The 22,910-nt window shown below is 36.2% G+C and overlaps 3 protein-coding genes across 3 annotated transcripts in view; all 3 read left to right on the top strand.

Moving 5' to 3' along the window:
* LOC139099887 (metabotropic glutamate receptor 2-like) overlaps positions 1 to 22,910 on the top strand; it is a 149,982-nt gene that overhangs the window by 72,542 nt on the left and 54,530 nt on the right. The window contains exon 3 of the mRNA XM_070652437.1: positions 17,575 to 17,720. Within this exon, the coding sequence (XP_070508538.1) occupies positions 17,575 to 17,720 (146 nt within the window). The remainder of the gene's footprint in view (positions 1 to 17,574; positions 17,721 to 22,910) is intronic.
* LOC139099890 (brachyurin-like) lies at positions 10,693 to 11,746 on the top strand. Its single transcript, XM_070652440.1, has one exon. It carries the CDS (start codon positions 10,740 to 10,742, stop codon positions 11,637 to 11,639), a length of 900 nt encoding a protein of 299 aa, XP_070508541.1. The 5' UTR covers positions 10,693 to 10,739; the 3' UTR covers positions 11,640 to 11,746.
* On the top strand, positions 13,100 to 14,503 carry LOC139099889 (brachyurin-like). Its single transcript, XM_070652439.1, has 2 exons — positions 13,100 to 13,347; positions 13,721 to 14,503. The coding sequence occupies exons 1-2, from the start codon at positions 13,135 to 13,137 to the stop codon at positions 14,411 to 14,413; spliced, it is 906 nt and encodes a 301-aa protein (XP_070508540.1). The 5' UTR covers positions 13,100 to 13,134; the 3' UTR covers positions 14,414 to 14,503.

Consider the following 22,910-nt stretch of genomic DNA (forward strand, 5'->3'; position numbering starts at 1 on the left):
TATAATCTAAAAATTTAAAAAATTCGAATTTGTTTAAATTCCGTCAACAAAAAAGCACAAAAAAGGTCTAAAAAAAAAAATCGTTTAAATTTATTGAATTGAAAAATTCACTGAAACGTCGCTAAAATGTTGACGATTTTTATTATTTTTGTCTATTTTAAGGCACACAAAAAGGATCGAAAAGTCCGCCATGCATTCAAATTTGTCTTTTGGGATGAAAATTTACTTAAATTTTGTTAAAAATATTTTCTTATTTTTTCAAACTTTTTTGTCTGAATTATTTTTAAAAAGTTTAACTTTTTCATTCAAAAATATCCAAAAATTTTCATTCTTTTTCATTTCCTTATTTTACAAATCAAACCCAAATCATTTACAGTCGAGAGATTCTGTCAATTTCAAGTCAAATGTTTGCAAAATATTTTTACATTTTTTTTCTTATTTTTTTTTTTTTGGGTATTTTTAAAGAAATTCTTGTCAATTTTAATAAGAAGTAATGAAATGTCGGGTCTTGATGTTAACTTTTTTGGGATCTTTTTTTAGCAATTTTATAGGGAAAATGTGTTGAAATGGGAAGGGGAATGAGTGGGGAGATGAGGTGGGGGTATTGAAGATTTGGAATAATTTTGGTGTTTATTTGAAGAATTTTAATGTATTTTTATGCTGAATAATGTCAAATATTCTGATAATATCACTCAATAGTCCATACTACACAACTCAGACCCTCTTTATCCCTCTCTATCATTCCCCATACTTCTATATTGTCACATGATCATATGGTCACATTGCCACATTTCCATATTCCCAATTCGACTTTATTGTCATATGAGAACATGGTCATATGGTCATATGGTCAGATAGTCACACGACAACACTGTCACAGGATCATTCCACCTAATTGATCCTTACTCCTCCTATATACTTGGCTATTTTGTCACATGGTCACATAGTCACTTGGTCATATGATCACATGGCCATATTCTCATAGAGTCATCCATAACTATCCTTTTCTTCCCATCTTTTTGGTCACATGGCTATATGGTGACATTGTCACATGATCATATGGTATCATAGTCACATGTCCACTTGGTTACATGGTCACACTGTCACATTGTCATATTGTCATCAAAACAACCCAAAATGACATAAACACCAACTTTTCCCTAAAGAAATTGTTCAAATTAATCACAAAACTACTCAAAAATCCTCCAAGCCACGTATCACATCCTCAAAAGAGACAGTAATCAACTCCATTCCATCCATAATTAAAAGCAACTCCATCGTACACAAAATAAGCCACCTAAAGTGTCTCAAAATTAACCATAATGTCATTTTAAATTCCAAAAGTCGTTAAAAAGTTTTTAATTCTCTTTGAAACTTGTTAACTTTGTTGTTCCTTACTTCTTATGAGACTGTTGGAACCGAACTTCGTTCTCTTTTTTACCTTTTTCTGTAACGTTTTAATTAAAATTGCCTCAGAAGAAAACTTTTCCAATTTAAAAACTTACGGTGATGAGAACAACTTTCAATTGTGAGACAGCGACAGTGATTTTTTTGTTGTTGTTTCCGGAAGCTTTTGAAGGAATTGAGAGGAATTGAGAGGAATAGCATTAAAAGTGGTTTTCTTTTGTACTTGTTGAATTGGAAATGAATTTATACAATGGGAATGATTAAGAAGGATATATAATCATGTCGCCATGTGGCCTTGTGGCCATATGACCATGTGACCATGTGACCTTACAACCATGTGAACATACAACCATACAACCATACATGATCATACATGATCATACAACCATGTGACAGTAAGAAGTGATAGAAAGTGGTAACTTTGTGAGAGCGAATCAGGTGACATTTTGACTATATGATCATGTCACATATCACCAGATGACCATATGACAATAAGACTATGTGACAATGAGACATTGTAACCATGAAACCATTTGTCCTTATGAACCTATGATTATGTGGCCATACAAAAAAGTGACTATGCGATAGTGAGAAAAAGCCATGTGACTATGAAACCATGTGACCATGTGACATGTGACATACAACCATGTGACCATGTGACATGCAACCATGTGACATAAAATTCAAAATTTTCTTGTTTTACTTTAAAAAAGTGAAAATAAAAATTGATTTTCAAGCATTTAATATTCAAGTTGTTCATAACCTTAAACTTACATTACAAGTAAAACTTTCAAAACTTAATAAAACCTTTCAACTTTTTCATTTTACTGCTGCAACATATTCAACAACTAAACTTTTTTTATTTCTAATTTACCTATTCACAACTTTCCATTTTTTTTTTTTTTTCAACAAAAACTTTTCCATTTGAAAGCTGCAATTTGAAGCCATAAAAGTTGTAAGAAAATTCCGCATACAAAATGTCCTTTATGTGAACAAGAACAAATAAGGCGTATGCAACATGTAGTTGCGGCACATGCACAATAAAGAGTAAAGTTTATCGTTTCAAAATTGAACTTAATTTAATTAAGAATCATTTCCATTTTGAATCTTGTTAGTTAAAATTGGAGTCTATTAAGGAAGGAAGTTTTGGGAAAAAGTTTATGCAATTGTTGAAGGTTTTTATGCTTAATTGGTCATGTGGAAATGAATATTGTGATTGAGATTGTCTGTTGTGAGGTCTTGCAGTCATTGAGTAAATTATGACACATTTAAGTAAATTAATGGATTTATATTGTGATGAATTTAGTACAACTATCAATAAATTAGTGTTTTTTGGTTCAAAATCTAGTACTACAGTTACTAATCTAGTACTTCATATGGAATATAGTACTTCATATGGTATTTTAGGACTGCAGTTAATAATGTAGTACTTTATTGACTAATCAAGTACTTCAGCTTTTAATTTGGTACGTAAGATACAAATTTAGTACTACAGATATTAATCTAGTACTTCAGATACTACTCTACTGCTTCATATGCTAATCTAGTACTTCAGATAATAATCTAGTCCTTCAGTCACTAACCTAGTACTTTAATTGATACTAATCTAGTACTTTAGATTCAAATCTAGTACTTTAGATACCGATCTAGTACTAAAAAAATTAATCTAGTACCTAAAGATGCCAATCTAGTACTTCAGATAGTAATATGATTCTTCGGATACTAATCTAGTACTACAGTTACTAATCTAATATTTTATTTGCTAATCTAGTACATTATTACCCAATCTAGTACTTCATATGGTAATCTAGGAATACAGATACCAATATTGGACTACATTAATTAATCCAGTACTTTCTTTTATCTAATCTGGTACTTCAGGTTACCACAAATATTAATCTAGTACTTCAGTCTACTAATTTTGTTAACAAAAAAGCACATTTTAACCATAAAATTTCCCCATAAATTCCCCAACTGTTCCCCACTCAAAACCTCATTAATTCCTTTATATTCATTATTATTATTTTAATGTTTACACACACAGCATACAGCACAGCACACAGCTAGCAAAGTAAACATAGTCATAATGTAAATTCTCTCTCTTTTTTTCATAATTAAAAAGGAACATTTTCGTGTAACGACGCAATTATTTTAATTAAAAAAAAAAAAAAGCGAGCAGTCATCTACGCTGACCTATATTGAGTGTCTTTTGAGTTGTTTATGTATATATTCAGCAACAACAACAACAATTGTTATGTTCAACAAAAGGAAACATTTTCTTAAATACAAGAAAAGAACACAGCAGCTTCAAAAAATGGAAGTTGGCACAAAGACGATTGAGCACAAAAAGCGAGAATCTTTTGTGCCTTTTATGAGAAAGCTGAAATGTGCTTTGAGGATGTGGGGATGTTGAATGAGGATATGAAGTCAATCGGGACAGTTTGGAGCTTTGGATACTAATTTAGTATCTTTGTCTACTATTTTAGTATACTCGACTACTATTTTAGTATTCCGAACTACTAATTTAGTATCCTCGACTACTAATTTAGTATCCTCGTCTACTGATTTAGTATCCTTGAGTACTAATTTAGTATCCTTAACTACTAATTTAGTATCCTTGGCTACTATTTTAGTAGTCTACTAATTTAGTTTCCTTGACTACTATTTTAGTAGTCTAAAACCTCTTAACTACTAATTTAGTATACTCGACTACTAATTTAGTAACCTCGACTACTAATTTAGTATTTCGATCTACTAATTTAGTATCCTTGACTACATTTCAGTAGTCTACTAATTTATTATACCAATCTACTAAAATAGTACATCTTTAACTAATTGACCTCAGCCCGCCTTTCTCACCCCAACCGTCCAACTCTCCACACACATCTCCATCAAAAAAAAACTCAACAACGAAAAGGAAAATAATAAAAAAAAAAAAACTTTCTCATTGACTTTTCTTTATGCTTTTCACTTCTTGGTTGGCTGTTTGAGTTGATAAACGATGCCATTTAACAGTTTTCACATCGCTGAACATTTTCCTTGGCTTTTCACCATTTTCTGCTGTCAATTTTTCATCCATCTACTTACACACATGCGATGTAGTGTCACAAAAGCTTGTCTATGCTGCCAGCGATGACGCAAATGAACAATTTTGTTGTGTCTCGGTTGCTGATAATTTCAATGAAAATAAATGAAGAAGAAAATAAATTGTTGGGGAATTAATTTTAGTTAAATAAGCTTTGCCGTGGCTTTAAGGGCTTGCCTGGATGTAATATTGAATTTTTTTGAGGTTAGAAGCTGTTGCAGATCGGTGAAATTCACTAAAATCATCCAAACTACACATCAAGTTCAGATATACAACTCAAAAAAATTCAATTTATTTCTCATCGAGTCAGGAACTTGAAGGGGCAGTCAGGGGTGCACTCAGGCGGGTCAGGGAAAGTCAGAAAGAGTCAGAGAGACTCAATTTGGGATCATTAGGGCGCACTATGGGAGCATTAGGGCGCACTATAGAAACATTAAGGCGCACTATAGACACATTGTGGCGCACTATAGACACATTGTGGCGCACTATAGACACATTGTGGCGCACTATAGACACATTGTGGCGCACTATAGACACATTGTGGCGCACTATAGACACATTGTGGCGCACTATAGACACATCGAGGCGTACTATAGACACATTGAGGCGCACTATAGACATTTTCAGCGAGAGTCAAAGAGAACCAAAATGAGCCATAGAAGCAATTTAACCCCTTCCTGATTCCACCCCACCAAAGCAATAATGCACAACAACTTGTCAACCTTTTTTCATTTCCCAATATATAAAATACCGAGGACATAAATTCGATAAGAGCTTTTTTGCCATCCATATCCATACATGAGAAATCTCACAACAGTTCACTATGTGGATATAGTCTTGCAATTTTGTACAATTCACATCACGTTGCAGTTTTCGACATAAACAAGAAAGTTTAATTTAAAAAGTGCAAAAAAAAGGAGGAGATTTTTTTTAGTTCATTGAGGAAGAGTGACAAATTGCAGTTGGATTGGGAGGAAATTTTATAGTTCGATGATGGTGTTCTTGTGATGATTTTGTGGGAATTTTTAATGGAATCATAGTGAAGGATCATTATTTTCTCAATAATCTAGTACATCAGTCAACAATCTAGTACTTTAGTCCATTATCTAGTACTTCAGTCTATAATCTAGTCCATAATCTAGTCCATAAACCAATAATTCAATCCATAATCTAGTACTCCAGTATGTAAACTAGTGCTTCAGTCCATAATCTAGTACATCAAGTTAAAATCTAATCTTTTGGTCAATAATCTAGTACTTCACTTGTAAATAATCTCGTCTACAGTCAAAAATCTAATGCTTCAATCAAAAATCTTGTACTTCCTTTGCAAATAATCTAGTATTTTAGTCTAAAATAATGTACTTTATTCCGTAATCTAGTCTTTCAGCTAATAATCTAGTACCTCATTCAATAAATCGTAAAATTTCACCACAAAGACACCAAAAGCTATTAAAAATCTCCAACTTTTTGCAGCAATTCCTCCAGGATGCATGTTCATATCTGTATTAAAAAAGGAAGTTGTTCCTTGAAAGTCAAGACACAGCATAAAACACGTCAGTTGTTGCCATGTTGCTCCATACCATGTGGTGTTTGCGTGAAAAGTTATGCTGTAAATTAAGGTTAAGTTTAGGGTAGCAAAAAAAGGCAGTGCCGTGCCTGAATTAGCAAATCGAGTGAATTTAAATGAATCACATTAAGGCACTAAATTATGGACTATGCAGCTGTTGCAGCTGTTGTTGCATTTACATCTAATTACTTACTTAAGACTCATGACACGTCTCATTGTGCCTGAATGTCAATCCTTGAAAAAGTGAAAAACATTTTTATTAAATATTAATTAAAATATAAAATCTGACATTGCATGTCACATGAAAATGTAAACTTTTTATTTTATATGGATGCAATTAAAAAATAATAATAAAAAGCTCAACTGGATGTAATTGAGATTTATTGTGGCTTTATTGTTGGCATGTGGCAGATGATCAATTTTTGTGATATTGAATGATTAATTTGGGACAGAGTTATTGGGGAATACTTCGCTGGTCATGTACTAGGGGGCGCACTAAGAGCGCACTATGGAAGCACTAGAGCGTACTATGGGAACAATAAAAGCGTACTATGGAGGACAAAAAGAGCGTACTATGGAGGACAAACAGAGCGCACTATGGATGGAATAAGGCGTACTATGGACGGAATAATGCGTACTATTCGCGTACTATGGGCGCATTAGTAGAAGAGTGTTGCATAATAGTTGAACGCCCTCAAATGGCCATAACACGAAAAAAGCATCAACAATTTTCCATTATTTAATGCAAATTTTTCAACCATTTCTTTCCCAAAAAAATTATAAAAAATTAAGGTTCGTCTGCCTTTAAAAAATTAATTTACGATCTTCAAAACCCCAAACAAAGCAAAAAATGAGCTGAAAATAAATGCAAAAAAGTAATTTTGTGGCCACATTTGGCGAAAATGTGAAAAATTTTATCTTAAAAAATTTATAATTGAACATTTTACGCAGAAAATGAAGAAGAAAATTCCCTTTTTTTTGGGTATAATGGGTTTGATGCACTCAATAAATATCCATTAAGCTTTTTAAATTACCACAATATTCATTTTTATTGATTTAATGGGTAGAATGAAGCTGCACAGCTGAGCTTTTAGTTCGATTTAAATTTGATTTAAAATTGATTTAAAATTGTGATCTGAGGAGTTTAAAATTGAAATAAAATTGATAAAAAAATGTAAAAAAATTAAAGACAAATTTTTTAAAATTTAAAAAAAAACTGGAAAAATTTAAAAAAAAATTAAAAAATTTAAAAAAATTAAAAATTTTAAAAAAATTAAAATTTTAAATTTTTTAATTTTGTTTTCAGTTTTTTTTTTAATTTTTTAAACTTTTTTAAATATGTAAATAAAATTTGTGGTCAAAAAGTGCTCAAATTTTCATATTCATGACAACAAAATCAGTTGAAATTTAATTAAAAATTCTTCAAAAATTTCGCCTCAAAACCTAATTAAAAACTGATTAAAAACAGCTTCTTTAATTACAAAAATTTTGTCTCATTTAATAAAGAAATTTTCAAAAAAAAACTTTTTAAAAAATAAGAAAAAAAAAATCTTTTTCTGCTTTAAAATCCATTAAAAAAGTTTCTTCTTTTTTCCTCAAATTTGTCCTATTAAAAAATCAAAAAAAAAAAAAAGTCTTTTCAAGCATTTTTGGAGCTTCATTTTATGTCGCATAAAAAATAAGGAAAAATTCACATTTATGGCAACATTTTCGTATCGGGAGCACTTCTCGTTAAAGGAATCATTAAATGAAAGTCACAAAAAAGTTTTGATGTTGCTGGATTTTTTGAGGATCTTTGGAGATTTTGAGGATTTTGAGGGAAGTTGTGGATGGGAATTGAGGAAAAATTGGTTAAAAAATGGCTCATTTTTGGGTTTTTATTGTGAATTTGACTGATGATCATCTTATGTTGAGTTGATGTAAGGCTGTAGACCCCCTATACCCCTCACATCTCACTCATACCCCCTAAATCTCCCTTCTAACCCTCCTATCCCACATTATTCAATTTTATCCATCAACATTTGACATCAAAAGTCACCAATCTTCCTAAAAATACCCCAATAACCCTTAAGGTACTAGATTATAGACTGAAGTACTAGATTAGTACCTGAAGTACTAGATTAGTAGCTTAATATTTTTAGCTGAAGTACTAAAATGTTGGCTGAAATACTAGATTATTGACTAAAGTACCAGATTATTACTTACAGTCCTAGATTATGAACTGAAGTACTAGATTGCTACCCCAGTAACCATTATAAATAATCATACAATGACTATTCATTAAAGAAGTAATGTTTTTGGAAGGAAAATGGCATATTCAGGAGTGGATGTTGAGGGTCAACCATCTACTCACGGGTGAGAAATGGGATTGCAGGGTATTGATGACAACTCAAGCTTAATATTCTTGAAGATTGAGGCTACTGAAGTAATTAAAAGGGTATTGAAGGCTTCACCTCCCACCCCACCCCCACCCATCTCCCAATCAATCCTTTTCTCCAACATCTTCATCTCAAACTGCCATAAAAATCATCAAAAAGCATTAACAATAATAAAGATAGATACACAGTCACAACATTAACATTACCAAAAGAAGAAGTAAGAAGACATTCAATGACAACAACAAAAACGAAGAAGAAAAGTCATTAAGACAAACTCAAACAGTAAAGTTTTCTCAAGAATCTCGGGGGTTGATTCCGTTGAGGGAGGGGCACGGCGGCAAAAAAGAGGAAATCTCAAAAAGTTTTTTTGTCATTGAAACTTTTTTTGTTGTATCTTGTTTGACTTTTTGATGCAGTTGGGAATAATCAAATTAAGGATTTGGAATTTATCGTGAGAGGAAGCGAGTTAAGAGATGCGGATCAGCATGGGAGTATTTAATATGATTTGCCATAAATGGTATAATAATTTAAGTGATGAGTGGGAATTGGTGGAAGTGCTTTAAAAGTGATTAGATTCGAGAGAATTGAGATGATTTGTGTTGGGGGAAAATTGATGGAAAATTGAAAAAATTGTGCGGTGTATTTTGGGGGATAGTTTACTGACTTCCTGTCTTTCTGTCTCTTTCGGTCTCTTTCGGTCTCTTTCGGCTTCTTTCGGTCTCTTTCGGTCTATTTCGACCTCTTTCGGCTTCTTTCGGCCTCTTTCGGTCTCTTTCGGTCTTTTTCGGTCTTTTTTGGTGAATTTCGGTCTTTTTCGGTCATTTTCGGTCTTTTTCGTTCACTTTCGGTCTTTTTTGGTCACTTTCGGTCTCTTTCGTTCCCTTTCGGTCTCTTTCGTTCCCTTTCGGTCTCTTTCGGCCTTTTCAGGTCTCTTTCGGCCTCTTTCGGTCTATTTCGGTAATTTTCGGTCTTTTTCGGTCTTCTTCGGTCTGCTTTGGTCTCTTTCGGTCTGTTTCGGACACTTTCGATCTCTCTCGGTCCCTCTCTGTCTCTCTGTACCTCTCTCACAACCCCATCACCCACTCTCCCATCCCCAACCCCAATTCAAAGCTCATTCAGCCAACTAAAAAATTTTTCATTTTCATCACAGTCACAATAGCAATAAGGACAACATTAGTTCTATAATATTAAAAAAAGAAAAAAATCATAAAAATAAGCAGCAAAATCAGCTCTGTTGCTGCGTGAAGAAAGATAAGACAAGCTAGTGAATTGGTGAATATATGAAAAAAAAAATGAGCAGCATAGAGCAGCATGTATGGGAAAAAGATTATGTGACACCATAATGAAATATGATGTTGAGTTTTGTGTATAAGCATAAGACATGCTGTTTGTAGTTGTGACTCACAACCAAACCAACAGAAAAAAAAAGGTCAAATGGTGATGGAAATGGAAAGGAAGAAGACATTGTGACTGCGAAAAATGTGAAAAAGTTTTGATGATTGAGTTAGGAATGTTAAATGAAGTCTTTTCTGGTGGAATTTGTGTACGGTCAGATGGGAATTAATGAACAAATTTGTATGCAAATTGGGGAATTATTGTTGAAGTTTTTGTGAGAAAAAGATGAAGAAAAAAAGTTGATGTGCGTCATTTTTGGGAGAATAGTTTAAAGTCTTCCTTGAATATGACGCACGTCCCAGAAGGGAATTAAGTTTTTGGCGTAGAAATGGTTAAAATCATTGGTTATGTTACGTTAGAGAGGCTGAGAGAGACTGAAGGAGACCCAAAGAGGCCGATAAAGACTGAAAAAGGCCGATAAAGTCCGAAAGTGACCGAAAGAAGCCGAAAGACACCGAAAGACACCGAAAGAGACCGAAAGAAGCCGAGCAATTCCGAAAGAAGCCGAGCAATTCTGAAAAAAGCCGAGCAATACCGAAAGAAGCCGAACGATACCGAAAGAGGCCTAAAGAGACTGAGAGAGACTGAGAGGAACAGAGAAGGATAGAGAAGAATAGAGAGGGACAGACAATGACAGACAGGGACATAAAAACAAATAAGAACAAAGGCAGTTACTGACTTATTCTAACTTATCATGAATCATAAAAAAATTGTTTAGAAACTTCCTGTCTAAGCTTCTCATTTATGTCACATAAAATCCATCCTCGTCATCTTATCTTATCGACATCTTATCAGCACAAATCCTTTTATCAAACCACAAGTTCCAATCCCATAAAAATCAAGTCCAAAATTGATTAAATTCATTCAGTTTTGTTTCGAATTTCCAACAAATTAGCTTCAAAAAAAAATGAAGTTTTTAATTTTGGTCGCGCTCATTTCCTGTGCAGTCGCTGAGGACGTCATCAGTCCAAACGAGTTCCTGCCATTCGATGCATCCACAATCATCCCGGTCAGTGAATTTCCAGGATTTTGGGAAGGTCGCGAATTCCCAAAGGCATTTTACACCCCAAATCCACGTGCACCGCGAATTGTCGGCGGAATTGAGGTTCCACCACATTCACATCCATATCAAGTAGCTTTACATGTGTCACGTACAACTGTTGGATTATGTGGCGGTTCCGTCTTGTCAGCAACATCAGTTCTCACTGCTGCACATTGTGTCGGCGGAACTTCAACAATTTTAGTCATTGCCGGTGCCCATAATCGTAATATTGTGGAAGTGACTCAGCAACGACGTACAGTCATGCCTGCAAATTATCGTGTCCATCCGCTGTTCAATCCAAGCAATTTCAACAATAATATTGCAGTTCTAGTCAGTCCACAAGCATTTACATTCAATGTCAATGTCCAACCAACTCGACTTCCAACAGCATTTGCAAATGAACTTTTTGTCACGGAAGTAGCAACAGCAACTGGATGGGGACGTACAGCAGTTACTGGACCTGATTCAGCTGTTCTTAGACGATCCACAAATACTGTTATTACAAATGCAGCATGTTCAAGCTTTTATGGACCATCAATTGTTGTTGCTAGTGTTTTGTGTACTGAAACTTTAGCTGGTCCAGGTGCACAAGGTGCTTGTCATAATGATGATGGTGGTGTCTTGTCGGTTCCACGTGCTGGCGATGTTAGACCGATTCAGATTGGTGTTACGAGCTATTTTGCTGCGGCTGGTTGTGTTGTTGGATATCCAATTGGATATACGAGAGTTACGAGCTTCTTGACATGGTTGCAGGCTAATATGTAAAGAGGAGTTAAGGAGGAATTTGAGGATTTTTTGGGGGAATTAAGGATGGGTTGTTAAATTATATGATTTATGCTTTAAAATTGAATAAAATGATGTAAAGAAATTGATGTTGTGTTCTTTGAGGAATGTTAAAGGTCTTAAATTGCAAATTTTGGAACTAACCCTCCCCATACATCCTGTGACCCTGTTTTGAACCTGACACCGCTTCTACCTTCTCCTACCATTCTAAATACAGCTGTAGACATATATTAGACATATAACAGTCAACAAGACATATATTCTACGAATCGTTTGTAGGTCTTTATGTTCCACAAAAACAGTGTAACTTAATTCCATTACTACATCCTTATCCGATTGAGATAAGATAAGCGAGGAACGAACTGATATTCCAGACCATTTTCTTAGATAACGATATCAATCTTAGGCGGATAATTCTCAAGCTTTACTCCATTGTGGATTGTACCGGATGATCTGCATTTCAGGGGGGTATTCAGCAGCAAAGGGGAATCTAGGGGTCAAGAAATGCCTGGTAACGTTGCCTGCGTATTCTAGGTGCCTCACTGTCTCTATCAACAGCCTTCTTAATCAACAGCCTTTAAATATTAAATTTTCATGTGCATTGAGTAAATCCTTGTTATATGGATAACGCACAATGCAATGATTGAGAGATCGGCCTCTAGTGGTAGTCGAATCCACGTACTTTAAGACTGAGACCAAGAATTTCCAGAAGAATTTCGGTTTCGATCTTACTGCTTACTTTCTTTGCTGGCAGTCCATATCAAGTGTGATCCGTGGCCTCTCTGAAGTCTATTTTCGGTGAAGCTGGCTCTAACACTGACTACCGGTTTCGATCTTGATCACGAAAATTCGTCAAAACTCAAACTTCGGAGAACCTTAATCATAAAAAAATGGCATAGATATCCGGTCTTTTGCCAAATCACTCAGCAACAAGTTGGAACCAAAATTATGCCAGAGATCCCAAAAATTACGCTAAACCACTCTAGAATGGTGTCGGATTACCCTCGTACTGCTAAATTAGCCTATATATGGCTCCCTCCTTCAAATTCCATTCTGGTCTGACACCACAGTCATCTCCTTAAATACACTGATCTCAAGCAGTACATGACAGCCATTCAAGCTTTACTAAGTCTTGTCTAAGTCATCACATTGACGTCAACACCCCAAAATCTCGCATAGATGCCTCAATACCTATTTTTGACCATTTTGACGACATAGTCCTAAATTTACCCCAACATGTCATTCCAATTCCAAAATCACAAAGCTTGACATAACAAAACTACCTTAAAAAATGAGTCATTAAATTATCTCCAAATCTCACAAACTGATAACATCTGACATTCAGTCAGTTCCAACAAAAATAAATATATTAAGACATGCTTAATCTCTGATAAAATATTTATCACTTCCTTATCAATTGACTGGTTCCAACATTTCAATTCCAATTTTAAAATCAGTCAAAATTAAATCATTAAAGATGAAGTTTGTGGTTCTTGCATTGCTGGTTGTGGCTGCCGTAGCTGACGATTTTAGTCATGATCCATTCGATAGTTCGAATGCTGTACGACGTAGTGAATTGCCGGGATTTTGGGACGGCAAAGACTTTCCCAGATTTATACAGGCGTCATTTTCAAGGACATCGAGGATTGTTGGCGGAAGTCCAGTTGTTCCACATTCGGCTAATTATGTTGTAAGATATATTTGGATTTTTAGGGGGGTTTTGAGGTGAATTTGGTGAATTTGGGGAATTTTGGTGAATTTGGTGAATTTGGGGAATTTTGGTGATATTTGAAGAGTTTTGATCAAGGATGTATCCAGAGGGTCGGTGTATCCAGAGGGTCGGTGTATCCAGATGGTCGGTGTATCCAGAGGGTCGGTGTATCCAGAGGGTCGGTGTATCCTGAGGGTCGGTGTATCCAGAGGGTCGGTGTATCCTGAGGGTCGGTGTATCCAGAGGGTGGGGCCAAACCACTTTTCGGTTTAGTATACATTGTCAATCCTCTAAGTTGCCAGCTGTCAAAATTCACCACAAAAACCCCTCAAAAACCATAAATCCTTTCCAGGCTCTCCTTAATGTCAACTTTCCATTCGGCATTGGCCTCTGCGGCGGTTCCATTCTCTCAACACGTGCAATTTTAACAGCCGCACATTGTCTTCTTGACAGTCAATTTACAGTCGTCATTGTCGGTGTTCATAATCGTCATGTTAATGAGCCATCACAACAACGTCGTACCGTACTTCCATTACGTTATGTGTTACATCCAACATTTAATGCACGCAATATGAATGGAAATGTTGCAATTATGCATATTGATCAGGCATTAGTTCCATCACCACAAGTTGGTATTGTTACAATACCGGCAGCAGGCGTCGGTGACTTATATACAGGTGAAAGTGTCAGATCCCTTGGATGGGGTCGAGTAAATAACACGGGACCGACATCAAGTGTCTTATTGGCTGCATTTAATAGTGTTATTACAAATGAGCTTTGTGCTGCATCATTTCCAGCTGGATTCGTTGTTGCATCAACATTATGCGTTGAAACATCAACAGTAGGTGGACAAGGAGCATGTCATGCTGATGAGGGTGGCGTCCTTGACCTACAGCGTCCCATGAATGTATTTACACAAATTGGAATTACAAGCTTCTTTTCACCAGCTGGTTGTGCTGTGGGACAGCCTGTTGGATATTCGAGAATGACTGTATTCCGTGGATGGATTATTGAGACTATGCCACCACCGGCAGTAACTGAATAAATGTTTTTATGGGATTTAATAAAGAATGAAATGTAAAATTATGGAAATAAAGTGAAAATTTGAAAAAAAAAAAAATTTTATCCAAAGCGACGACTTGAAAATGAGGCAATGCTTTCAAGCAACGACTTAATCTGATGCAATGCTTTGATGTAATAATCTGAGTATCGATGACTTGAGCATGAGTCAACGCTTCGAAGTTAAGACTTATTATTGAGTCATTGCTTTAAAGTGATGACTTAATATTGAGTCAATGCTTTGCAGTGATGCCTTAATATTGAGTCAGTGATTTGAAGTGATGACTTACTATTGAGTCAATGCTTTAAAGTGATGACTTATTATTGAGTCAATGCTTTGAAGTGATGACTTAATATTGAGTCAATGCTTTGAAGTGATGACTTGATACTGAGTCAATGCTTTGAAGTGATGACTTAAAATTGACTTTATGATCAAAAGCGATGCTTTAATATTAAGTCACTGCTTTAAAATTCAATTTAATTCTTGAAAATTCTCAAAAACCCCACCTCACCCCTCTCCAATTCCCCCTTAAACTTCTGCAACAGCCCAAAAAATTTTCAATTTCAACACCAAAAAAAGCCATAAAGCTTGAATTTTTTTTTTCCATTAGAATCTTTCTTCTGCCTTTACCATCCAAACCACCAACTGTTCCACAATTTCCTTATAACCGTGTCTAATAACGACCATTAAGATCCGTCTACTGTTGAAGGCTGAAACGATTATTGCGACATAGCATGATACTTGGTAATAAGAAAATAAAACGTCAACATTTCTTTTTTTTTTTTTTTGTGGCGTAACAAGAAATATTAAATTTTGTATCGTGAATGCCTTTCGTTGGTTGGGGGAGAAGGAACAATTTATTGACATTGAACATGATGGTCGGGGAAGTGATGAAGAAATTGGAAAAAAAATGTTGCACGTGGAAGGCGATGTTGAAGGGGGATATGGGGGGACGATAAGATGGGTTTTGAATGAGATTGGGTGACCTAGGGCAGTGCTGGGCAACCTTTTTGGTACCATGAAGCACCTGAGTGGTGGGTTAAGCTGGAAGCTACACTAGAAATGCGGTTCAATGCAGTTTCTAGTATGTTACGACTTACTGGTTGGACAATACTGACTTAAAGAGGTACAATCATGACTATGTCGCTGTTATGGCATACCTGATGTCAATTTGAAGGTGCAAGGGGCATCAACCTCGACAAAGAGGGTTGATGGTTGTCCTGGGGTCAATTTCTTAACCTAACCTGAATATTCTATCCTAAAATATCTTACCCTACTCGTTCACAGTTACAATTAGGCAGGAGGACCTAAGACAGCTTTGATAAGCCCATTCTAGGCTTGTCTAGACCTGCCTAGCCCTGCCTAGCCCTCCGTAGACCTTCCTAGCCTTGAGTAGACCTTCTTAGCTCTGTCTAGCCCTGCGTAGACCTTCCTAACCCTGCCTAGCCCTGCCTAGCCGTGCCTAGCCCTGCCAAGCCCTGCCTAGCACTGCCTAGCCCTGCCTAGCCCTGTGTAAACCTTCTTAGCTCTGCGTAAACCTTCCTAGCCCTGCCTAGTTCTGCCTAGCCCTGTCTGGGTACTCTTGTCTAGTAAGGTTGGCAACACTTCCCTAGGTAATCTTGAACTGAAGGAAAAGTAGGGCAGGTAGAGCTGTATACCCCAAGATGCTTAATATTCCGTCTCCTGACTCTCCAAACAATCCTTCATCTGTCATATAATCCAATCGACATGCACAAAAACCTTTCAAAATTTCAATCAAAAAACATTCTCAATTTCCTCAAATTTGTGCATGCAATTCCCGCTTTTGTGACTTACTCAACCTCAAAATCATTCAGCATCGACACAATAAAACATTTAATTAAAAACAAAAAAAAAACTCAAAAATTTTTACATAGTTTCACATTTGAAACACAAAAGCAAATCAGGCACAAATATGTCAAAAAAATACAGCACAAGGAAAGTTTTTTAATTAAAAAAAAATAAATCCAAGCTTTTTGTGCTGAAAAGTTCAACAATTGACATTGCTATTGACATCTGAAATTTTTGTATTGAAAAATGTGTAGACACATAATTGCTATTTGGAAGTGGTTGTGGAACAAAGGAACGGTAAAGACTGGAATCAGGAGGATGGGATTGGTTGTTGATGAATTTAGAGGGATTTTTGGGGGATGTGAAGGCAGTTTGTGGGTGATGGAATGGGGGACTTTGGATTTTGGAGGGATTTTTGGATGTTGGATGCAATGTTGGGAAGTTAGGAGGTCATGCAGAGGTTTAAGAGGTCATGCAGAGGCTTAGGAGGTCATGCAGATGCTTAGGAGGTCATGCAGACGGGTAAGAAGATCATGTAGAGGCTTAAGAGGTCATGTAAAGGCTTAGAAGGTCATGCAGAGGCTTAAGAGGTCATGCAGAGGCTTAGGAGGTCATGCAGAGGCTTAGGAGGTCATGTAGAGGCTTAGGAGGTCATGCAGAGGCTTAGGAGGTCATGTAGAGGCTTAGGAGGTCATGCAGAGGCTTAGGAGGTCATGTAGAGGCTTAGGAGGTCATGCAGATGCTTAGGAGGTCCTGCAAAGGCTTAGGAGGTCATGCAGACGGGTAAGAAGATCATGTAGAGGCTTAAGAGGTCATGTAAAGGCTTAGAAGGTCATGCAGAGGCTTAAGAGGTCATGCAGAGGCTAAGGAGGTCATGCAGAGGCTTAAGAGGTCATGCAGAGGGTCTAGAAGGTCATTTTGAGAGTTGCGTAGTCCAAGGAGCTTTACCCGAGTGACACAAGCCAATTAATCCCAATTTCTGTTGTCAAAATGGTTAAAATACAGCCAAAATGATGGAATCAAGCCATTTCTACATCTTTCTGACATTTTATCATCAACTGATGGAATCATACTCAAAGGGGAGGGGGTAGGGAGGGGTTGGTTGACGGTCAAAGTCACTATTGCTACCTATAGCCTCTCATGCGCTGCTAATGGTTTGAAATATTCAAAAAATCATCAAAAAATGACTAAAATTGACCAAATCAGCCCCCAACCCCTCAAATACCCCTCAAAACTAACTCAAATTCCAATAATATCCAATTTAATACCAAACCCCAACCCCAAATACCCATAAAACTTAACTAATCAATTCCCCATCATTTATCTCTCATTCACAGGTTCCATCAGCAACATTGACGGCGACGAATGCAGTTGCAGTAAAACACATGTTGGTAATAAAGTAATCAGCGGTGTTGTGGGTGCTGCATCGTCTGTAACATCAATTCAAGTTGCAAATCTATTGAGATTGTTCAGGATACCTCAGGTGAGTGTAGCACACAGTATGTGTGTGGGCTGTAAAGCAATTGTCGTGTATTTGTGTGTGGGCACATCTTAAGTGATGTTCTGATAAGTTATTAGACTTGATATGATGTGAAATATTATTACTTTTTGTGTATGAGGACATTGTAAGCTGCTTAGTTGTAATGTGAGAAGTTATTAGTCGTTATGGACGGTATTTGTAGCGTGATATGCTCTGGTTGATGAGTTAAATTGAATTTGTGTTATTTTTTGGGGGGTTAGGGTTAGTTAAGGCTATTTATGAGGCAGATATAAGTCATATTTTAGGTTATGACTTGAACAGCAGGCTGTAGTCGCTAGACAGGGGTATGTTGATTTACAAAATGCAACCCCTCTTCCCTTTTCTCTCTCTAGGGCATTGCTTGTTCCTCTGGGGCATCGTTTCTCCATTTTGGGCCTTGATCCTCCCATAAAGGCATTGCACTTCACCCTGGAGCATTGCTTCTTGCTTCGGGGCATTGTTTATTGCTCTGAGGCACTGTTCCTTGGTCTGGAGCATTGATCCTTAATCTGGAGCATTGATCCTTGCTCTGGGGCGTTAATTCTTGCTCTGGGGCACTATTCCTTGATCTAGGGCTTCGCTGCATGCTCTAAGGCATTGCTCATAGCCATGGAGCATTCCTACGCGCTATGGGGCATTGCTTCTGGCCCTGGGAAATTGTTCTCCTTCTCTAGGGCATTGCTCCCCCCTAAGACGTTGCAGTATTAACAGTAAGACATGATATTGTCCAAATAACACTATGACAGCTGATTTTGAACCTATTTTAATGCCAAAAATCCAGTTCACCCCATTTTGCCGCTCAGATTACCCACAAATGAACCAAATTTCAACTCCATTGTACTTTAACCACTCGATTCCTTCCAACATCTTCCCCAACACCCCATAAAGCCATTACACAACAGCTCCTTAACAACAAACTTTGCTTCCATAAAGAAAAATTATCTATTTTTAAATTTCTCTATAAAAATTCATTGAATATCAAGGACTTATGAACAACAATAGAGTAAAAAAAAAATAATTTTTCCATCTTCACAATTGTGTAGTTTCCTTTTATAGCTGCTATTGCTGCTTCAGATTGTAATTCAAATATGAAAATTAATGAATAATAAGTTTTTCATATGAAAATTGAGAAGGATCGTGAAAAAAAAAAAAAAATTAAATTTTTGTTCATATTTTGAATATTTTTAATTGCATTGTGTATTGCTGCTGTTGAAGCATAATAAGATTACAAAGTAGTTGCTAGGAACAACAAATTATTTAAAAATAAAAAGATGGGAAAATTGGGAACAAAAATCATTCAAGCGTGGCATGATGGGAGCAGTTAGTGTTTGAAGTGTAGTATGGAGGATTTTGAGGTTATGTCAGGGGTGTATTTAAGGGGTGTTATGGGTGACAACCGACGCACTAGCCCCACTATTTTGTGAAAAAAATGAACAAGAATCTTAAAATTGCATGCCTTAATTTTTAATGAATTTTAAATGAAAAATTGTCAAATCTTCCACAAAATTCAAGTTCTAATCAAACCAAAGACCTCAGTCAACCGTTACATACACCCTTATACCCTCCTCATCCAAAGCGTGTGACTCCGCTTCCCTCTTTCCATTGTGACCTAAAGTGTGGCCATCTCAAATTCGAGTTTTTCGACATGAAATTGTCGAAAAGTTCGAACATTTCGAAAAGATAAAGTAACGGTCAAAAAAAATTTAAATTTTAACGACAAAATATTTTTTTTTTTTTTTTGAAAAAAATTAACGGTAGTTTTTGAGACAGTTACACTCTGGTTCCACCTTATCCTACCTAGACATGGCTATTACTCTACTTCACCAAAACTTCACACCATCCCATAGACTTACGTAGGTGGGATAGGCCCAAAACGCCCTGCACATCCATATAGGATAAGATTGTCCGGATAAGTTAAGAAACCAGTCATAATTTTATCAATTTTGATAACTTTTGATCCCTTTTGATCCATCATACCCTCAGCTAGTCAACTCTTCCTTAACACATCACAATTTTTATCCAATTTAATCACACTGTGAGTTCACACAAGCAGCAGTAAAGCTCTTGATACAAAATACAAAATTACTCGATAATTCTTCTGTCCATTTAACCCCCACTTGCCCTTCATCCCCCACCCCAATTCAGCCATAGATCAAAAATCCATTTAGAATTAATTTAACAGGAAATGAAGGTCTTTTTGGAAGCAAAAAAAAAAATCCTTTGGGAAAATGTCCAGTGAGCAGCACAATTTATTTATGAAAATCAAATGAAATGGAAAACAGAAGGAAAATGTGGAAAGTCTGTTATGATAGCTTTTCTTCTATTTTAACCTTTTTTGCTGCTTGCTGCTTGCTGTCCTCAATACTAAGAGTTATTTCTGCTGCTGCGACTCTCCGTATGACATAGAATTTCCACTTGATTTTGTCAGGGTTAGTGGAGCGTATTGGGGTGTGGATATGTGAACTGAGAATTTATGAATGGATGGATGAGATTAAGGCTTGGATGGAAGTTGAATTGGGTGAAAGTTGAGTGATTTTGAATAGTCTGGGAGATGATTTTAGGAGCTGTGGTTCAATCATTTGACTTTTAAGAGTCTAGCTCGATCCTTAGAGAGTCTCGCTCGATCCTAGAGAATCTAGCTCGATCCTAGAGAGTCTCGCTCGATCTTTAGAGAGTCTAGCTCAATCCCAGAGAGTCTAGCTCGATCCTTAAAATGTCTCGCTCGATCCTAGAGAGTCTAGCTCGATCCTTAGAAAGTCTCGCTCGATCCTAGAGAGTCTAGCTCGATCCTTAAAATGTCTCGCTCGATCCTAGAGAGTCTAGCTCGATCCTAGAGAGTCTCGCTCGATCCTAGAGAGTCTAGCTCGATCCTTAAAATGTCTCGCTCGATCCTAGAGAGTCTAGCTCGATCTTTAGAGATTCTAGCTCGATCCTAGAGAGTCTAGCTCGATCCTTGAGAGTCTCGCTCGATCCTAGAGAGTCTCGCTCGATCCTAGAGAGTCTCGCTCGATCCTAGAGAGTCTCGCTCGATCCTAGAGAGTCTCGCTCGATCCTAGAGAGTCTCGCTCGATCCTAGAGAGTCTCGCTCGATCCTAGAGAGTTTAGCTCGATCCTAAAGAGTCTCGCTCGATCCTCAAAGAGTCTAGCTCGATCCTAGAGAGTCTCGCTCGATCCTTGAAAGTCTAGCTCGATCCTTAGAGAGTCTCGCTCGATCCTAGAGAGTCTAGCTCGATCCTAGAGAGTTGGAAATTTGAGGTTATGAGCTGAATTTTGTCTAAATTTTGAGGTTATAAGCTGAATTTTGCCTGGATTTTAAGGTTATGATTTTAATTTTGAGGTAGTCACATCGTCCCACCCATCCGTCCAGTCGTCAACAGGTTACTCAACCCCCATTTTTAAATTTATTATGAAAATATTTCCCAATTTGTTGATCTTTCATCAATCTTATGTCTTGCAACTTTTTTCTTTTCCACTTGACGATGAAAACATTTTCTTCATTTTGAGCATCATCACAAGGATGCTGAATGGGTTTTTATATTGCGAGAGCAACAAAAAATGCGAAATGATTATGATGAATGATGAAATGTAATTTTTCAGACGAGAAAGAGAAAAAAAAGTTTATGTTTATGTAGTTAAGCTGCTTATGATTTCCACTCTGCACATGTTTTTTGACTCCCCCCCTCCTTTATATGTGTACTTTATTGTGTATGATTTATTCATTCGAGTGCGATTTATGAGAAAAATATTATTTTTTGTTCTAAGAATTATGGAGTGGAAAGTTATTGAGATGATGGAACAGGAGATGGCAATGTGCTGTTGAATATTTTTTGAGGTTATGTTAGCTGCTAAAATTCATAAAATATTTAAAAATTTACAGTCATACACCCCTGGTGAGTAAATCTTTTGATGTAAACACTTTTTCGGACCATTTATTCAGAAAAGTATACAACATGAAAGGCACGAGCAGTTGAAGAAGCTCAATGGAAGGGGTTCCGGGTGGTGTGAATCGAATGGTCAAAATTCAGATCAAATTTAGCTCATAACCTCAAAATTTAGTTTAAATTTGGCTCATAACCTCAAAATTTAGACCAAATTTGACTCATAACCTCAAAATTTAGACCAAATGTGGTTCATAACCTCAAAATTTAGTCCAAATTTGGCTCATAACCTCAAAATTTGTCTCATAACCTCAAAATTTAGACCAAATTTGACTCATAAATTCAAAATTTAGACAAAATTGGATTCATTACCTCAAAATTTAGACAAAATTGGACTAATAACCTCAAAATTCAGATCAAATTTAGCTGATAACCTCAAAATTTAGCTCATAACCTCAAAATTCAGACTAAATTTGACTCATAACCTCAAAATTTGACTCATAACCTCAAAATTTAGACTAAATTCAGCTCATAACCTCAAAATTTAGCTCAATCTCAACTTTAATTCCCTTTAAATCAACAATCGACCGTAAAAAAATCCCCAAATGGACGTAAAATTCCATTTAAAATCACATCGCGTGTCTCAAATTTTCCGCATTTTCATTCAATTTTCTTCATTTTCCTCATCAATTCAGTTACAATATCAATCGGTCCTCCTCCCCTCCTCGTTATTGTATTATTTTGTCTCAAATATCGATGGCCTCTTCATTCAGCAACAACAACAAAAAGGTCCATGCCTCATTCTACTGACAATAAAAGCTCTTTAGGTATAAAATTAAATTCAATTTTTTGACATTCGATGTCCAACAATCAACTGTAAAGGAAAAGAATACCCTCTTCAAAATGAAATTGAGACGATCGCAATAAATATTGAATCATGGATGAATAAGAAGTGGAATAAAATCGAGGAATAAAGGAAAAAAAGTGATGGAAGGTGAGGCAAGTAAGGAAGACCTGGGTGGAGTGTGCATAGGGCGCATTTTTGGGGGATGTTAATTTCTTATCTATAGTCGCAATTAATAAAAAATTAAGCAAATTGTAAGCAAAATCATTACCAAAAGAAAAAAGTGATGGAAAATTAGAAAGTAAAAAAGGCATGGGTGGAGTTTGTTTAAGGCGCATTTTTTGGATTCAGTAAATTTTGTACCTAATCTTGCAATAACTGCAAAATTCAGCAAATTTTAAGCATAATCATTTTCAAAAAGAAAAGTAATGG

Source organism: Chironomus tepperi, unplaced genomic scaffold, assembly GCF_022539635.2.
Source record: "Chironomus tepperi strain 1889 unplaced genomic scaffold, CSIRO-AGI_Ctep_v1 contig_486, whole genome shotgun sequence".
Classification (NCBI taxonomy): Eukaryota; Metazoa; Arthropoda; class Insecta; order Diptera; family Chironomidae; genus Chironomus; species Chironomus tepperi.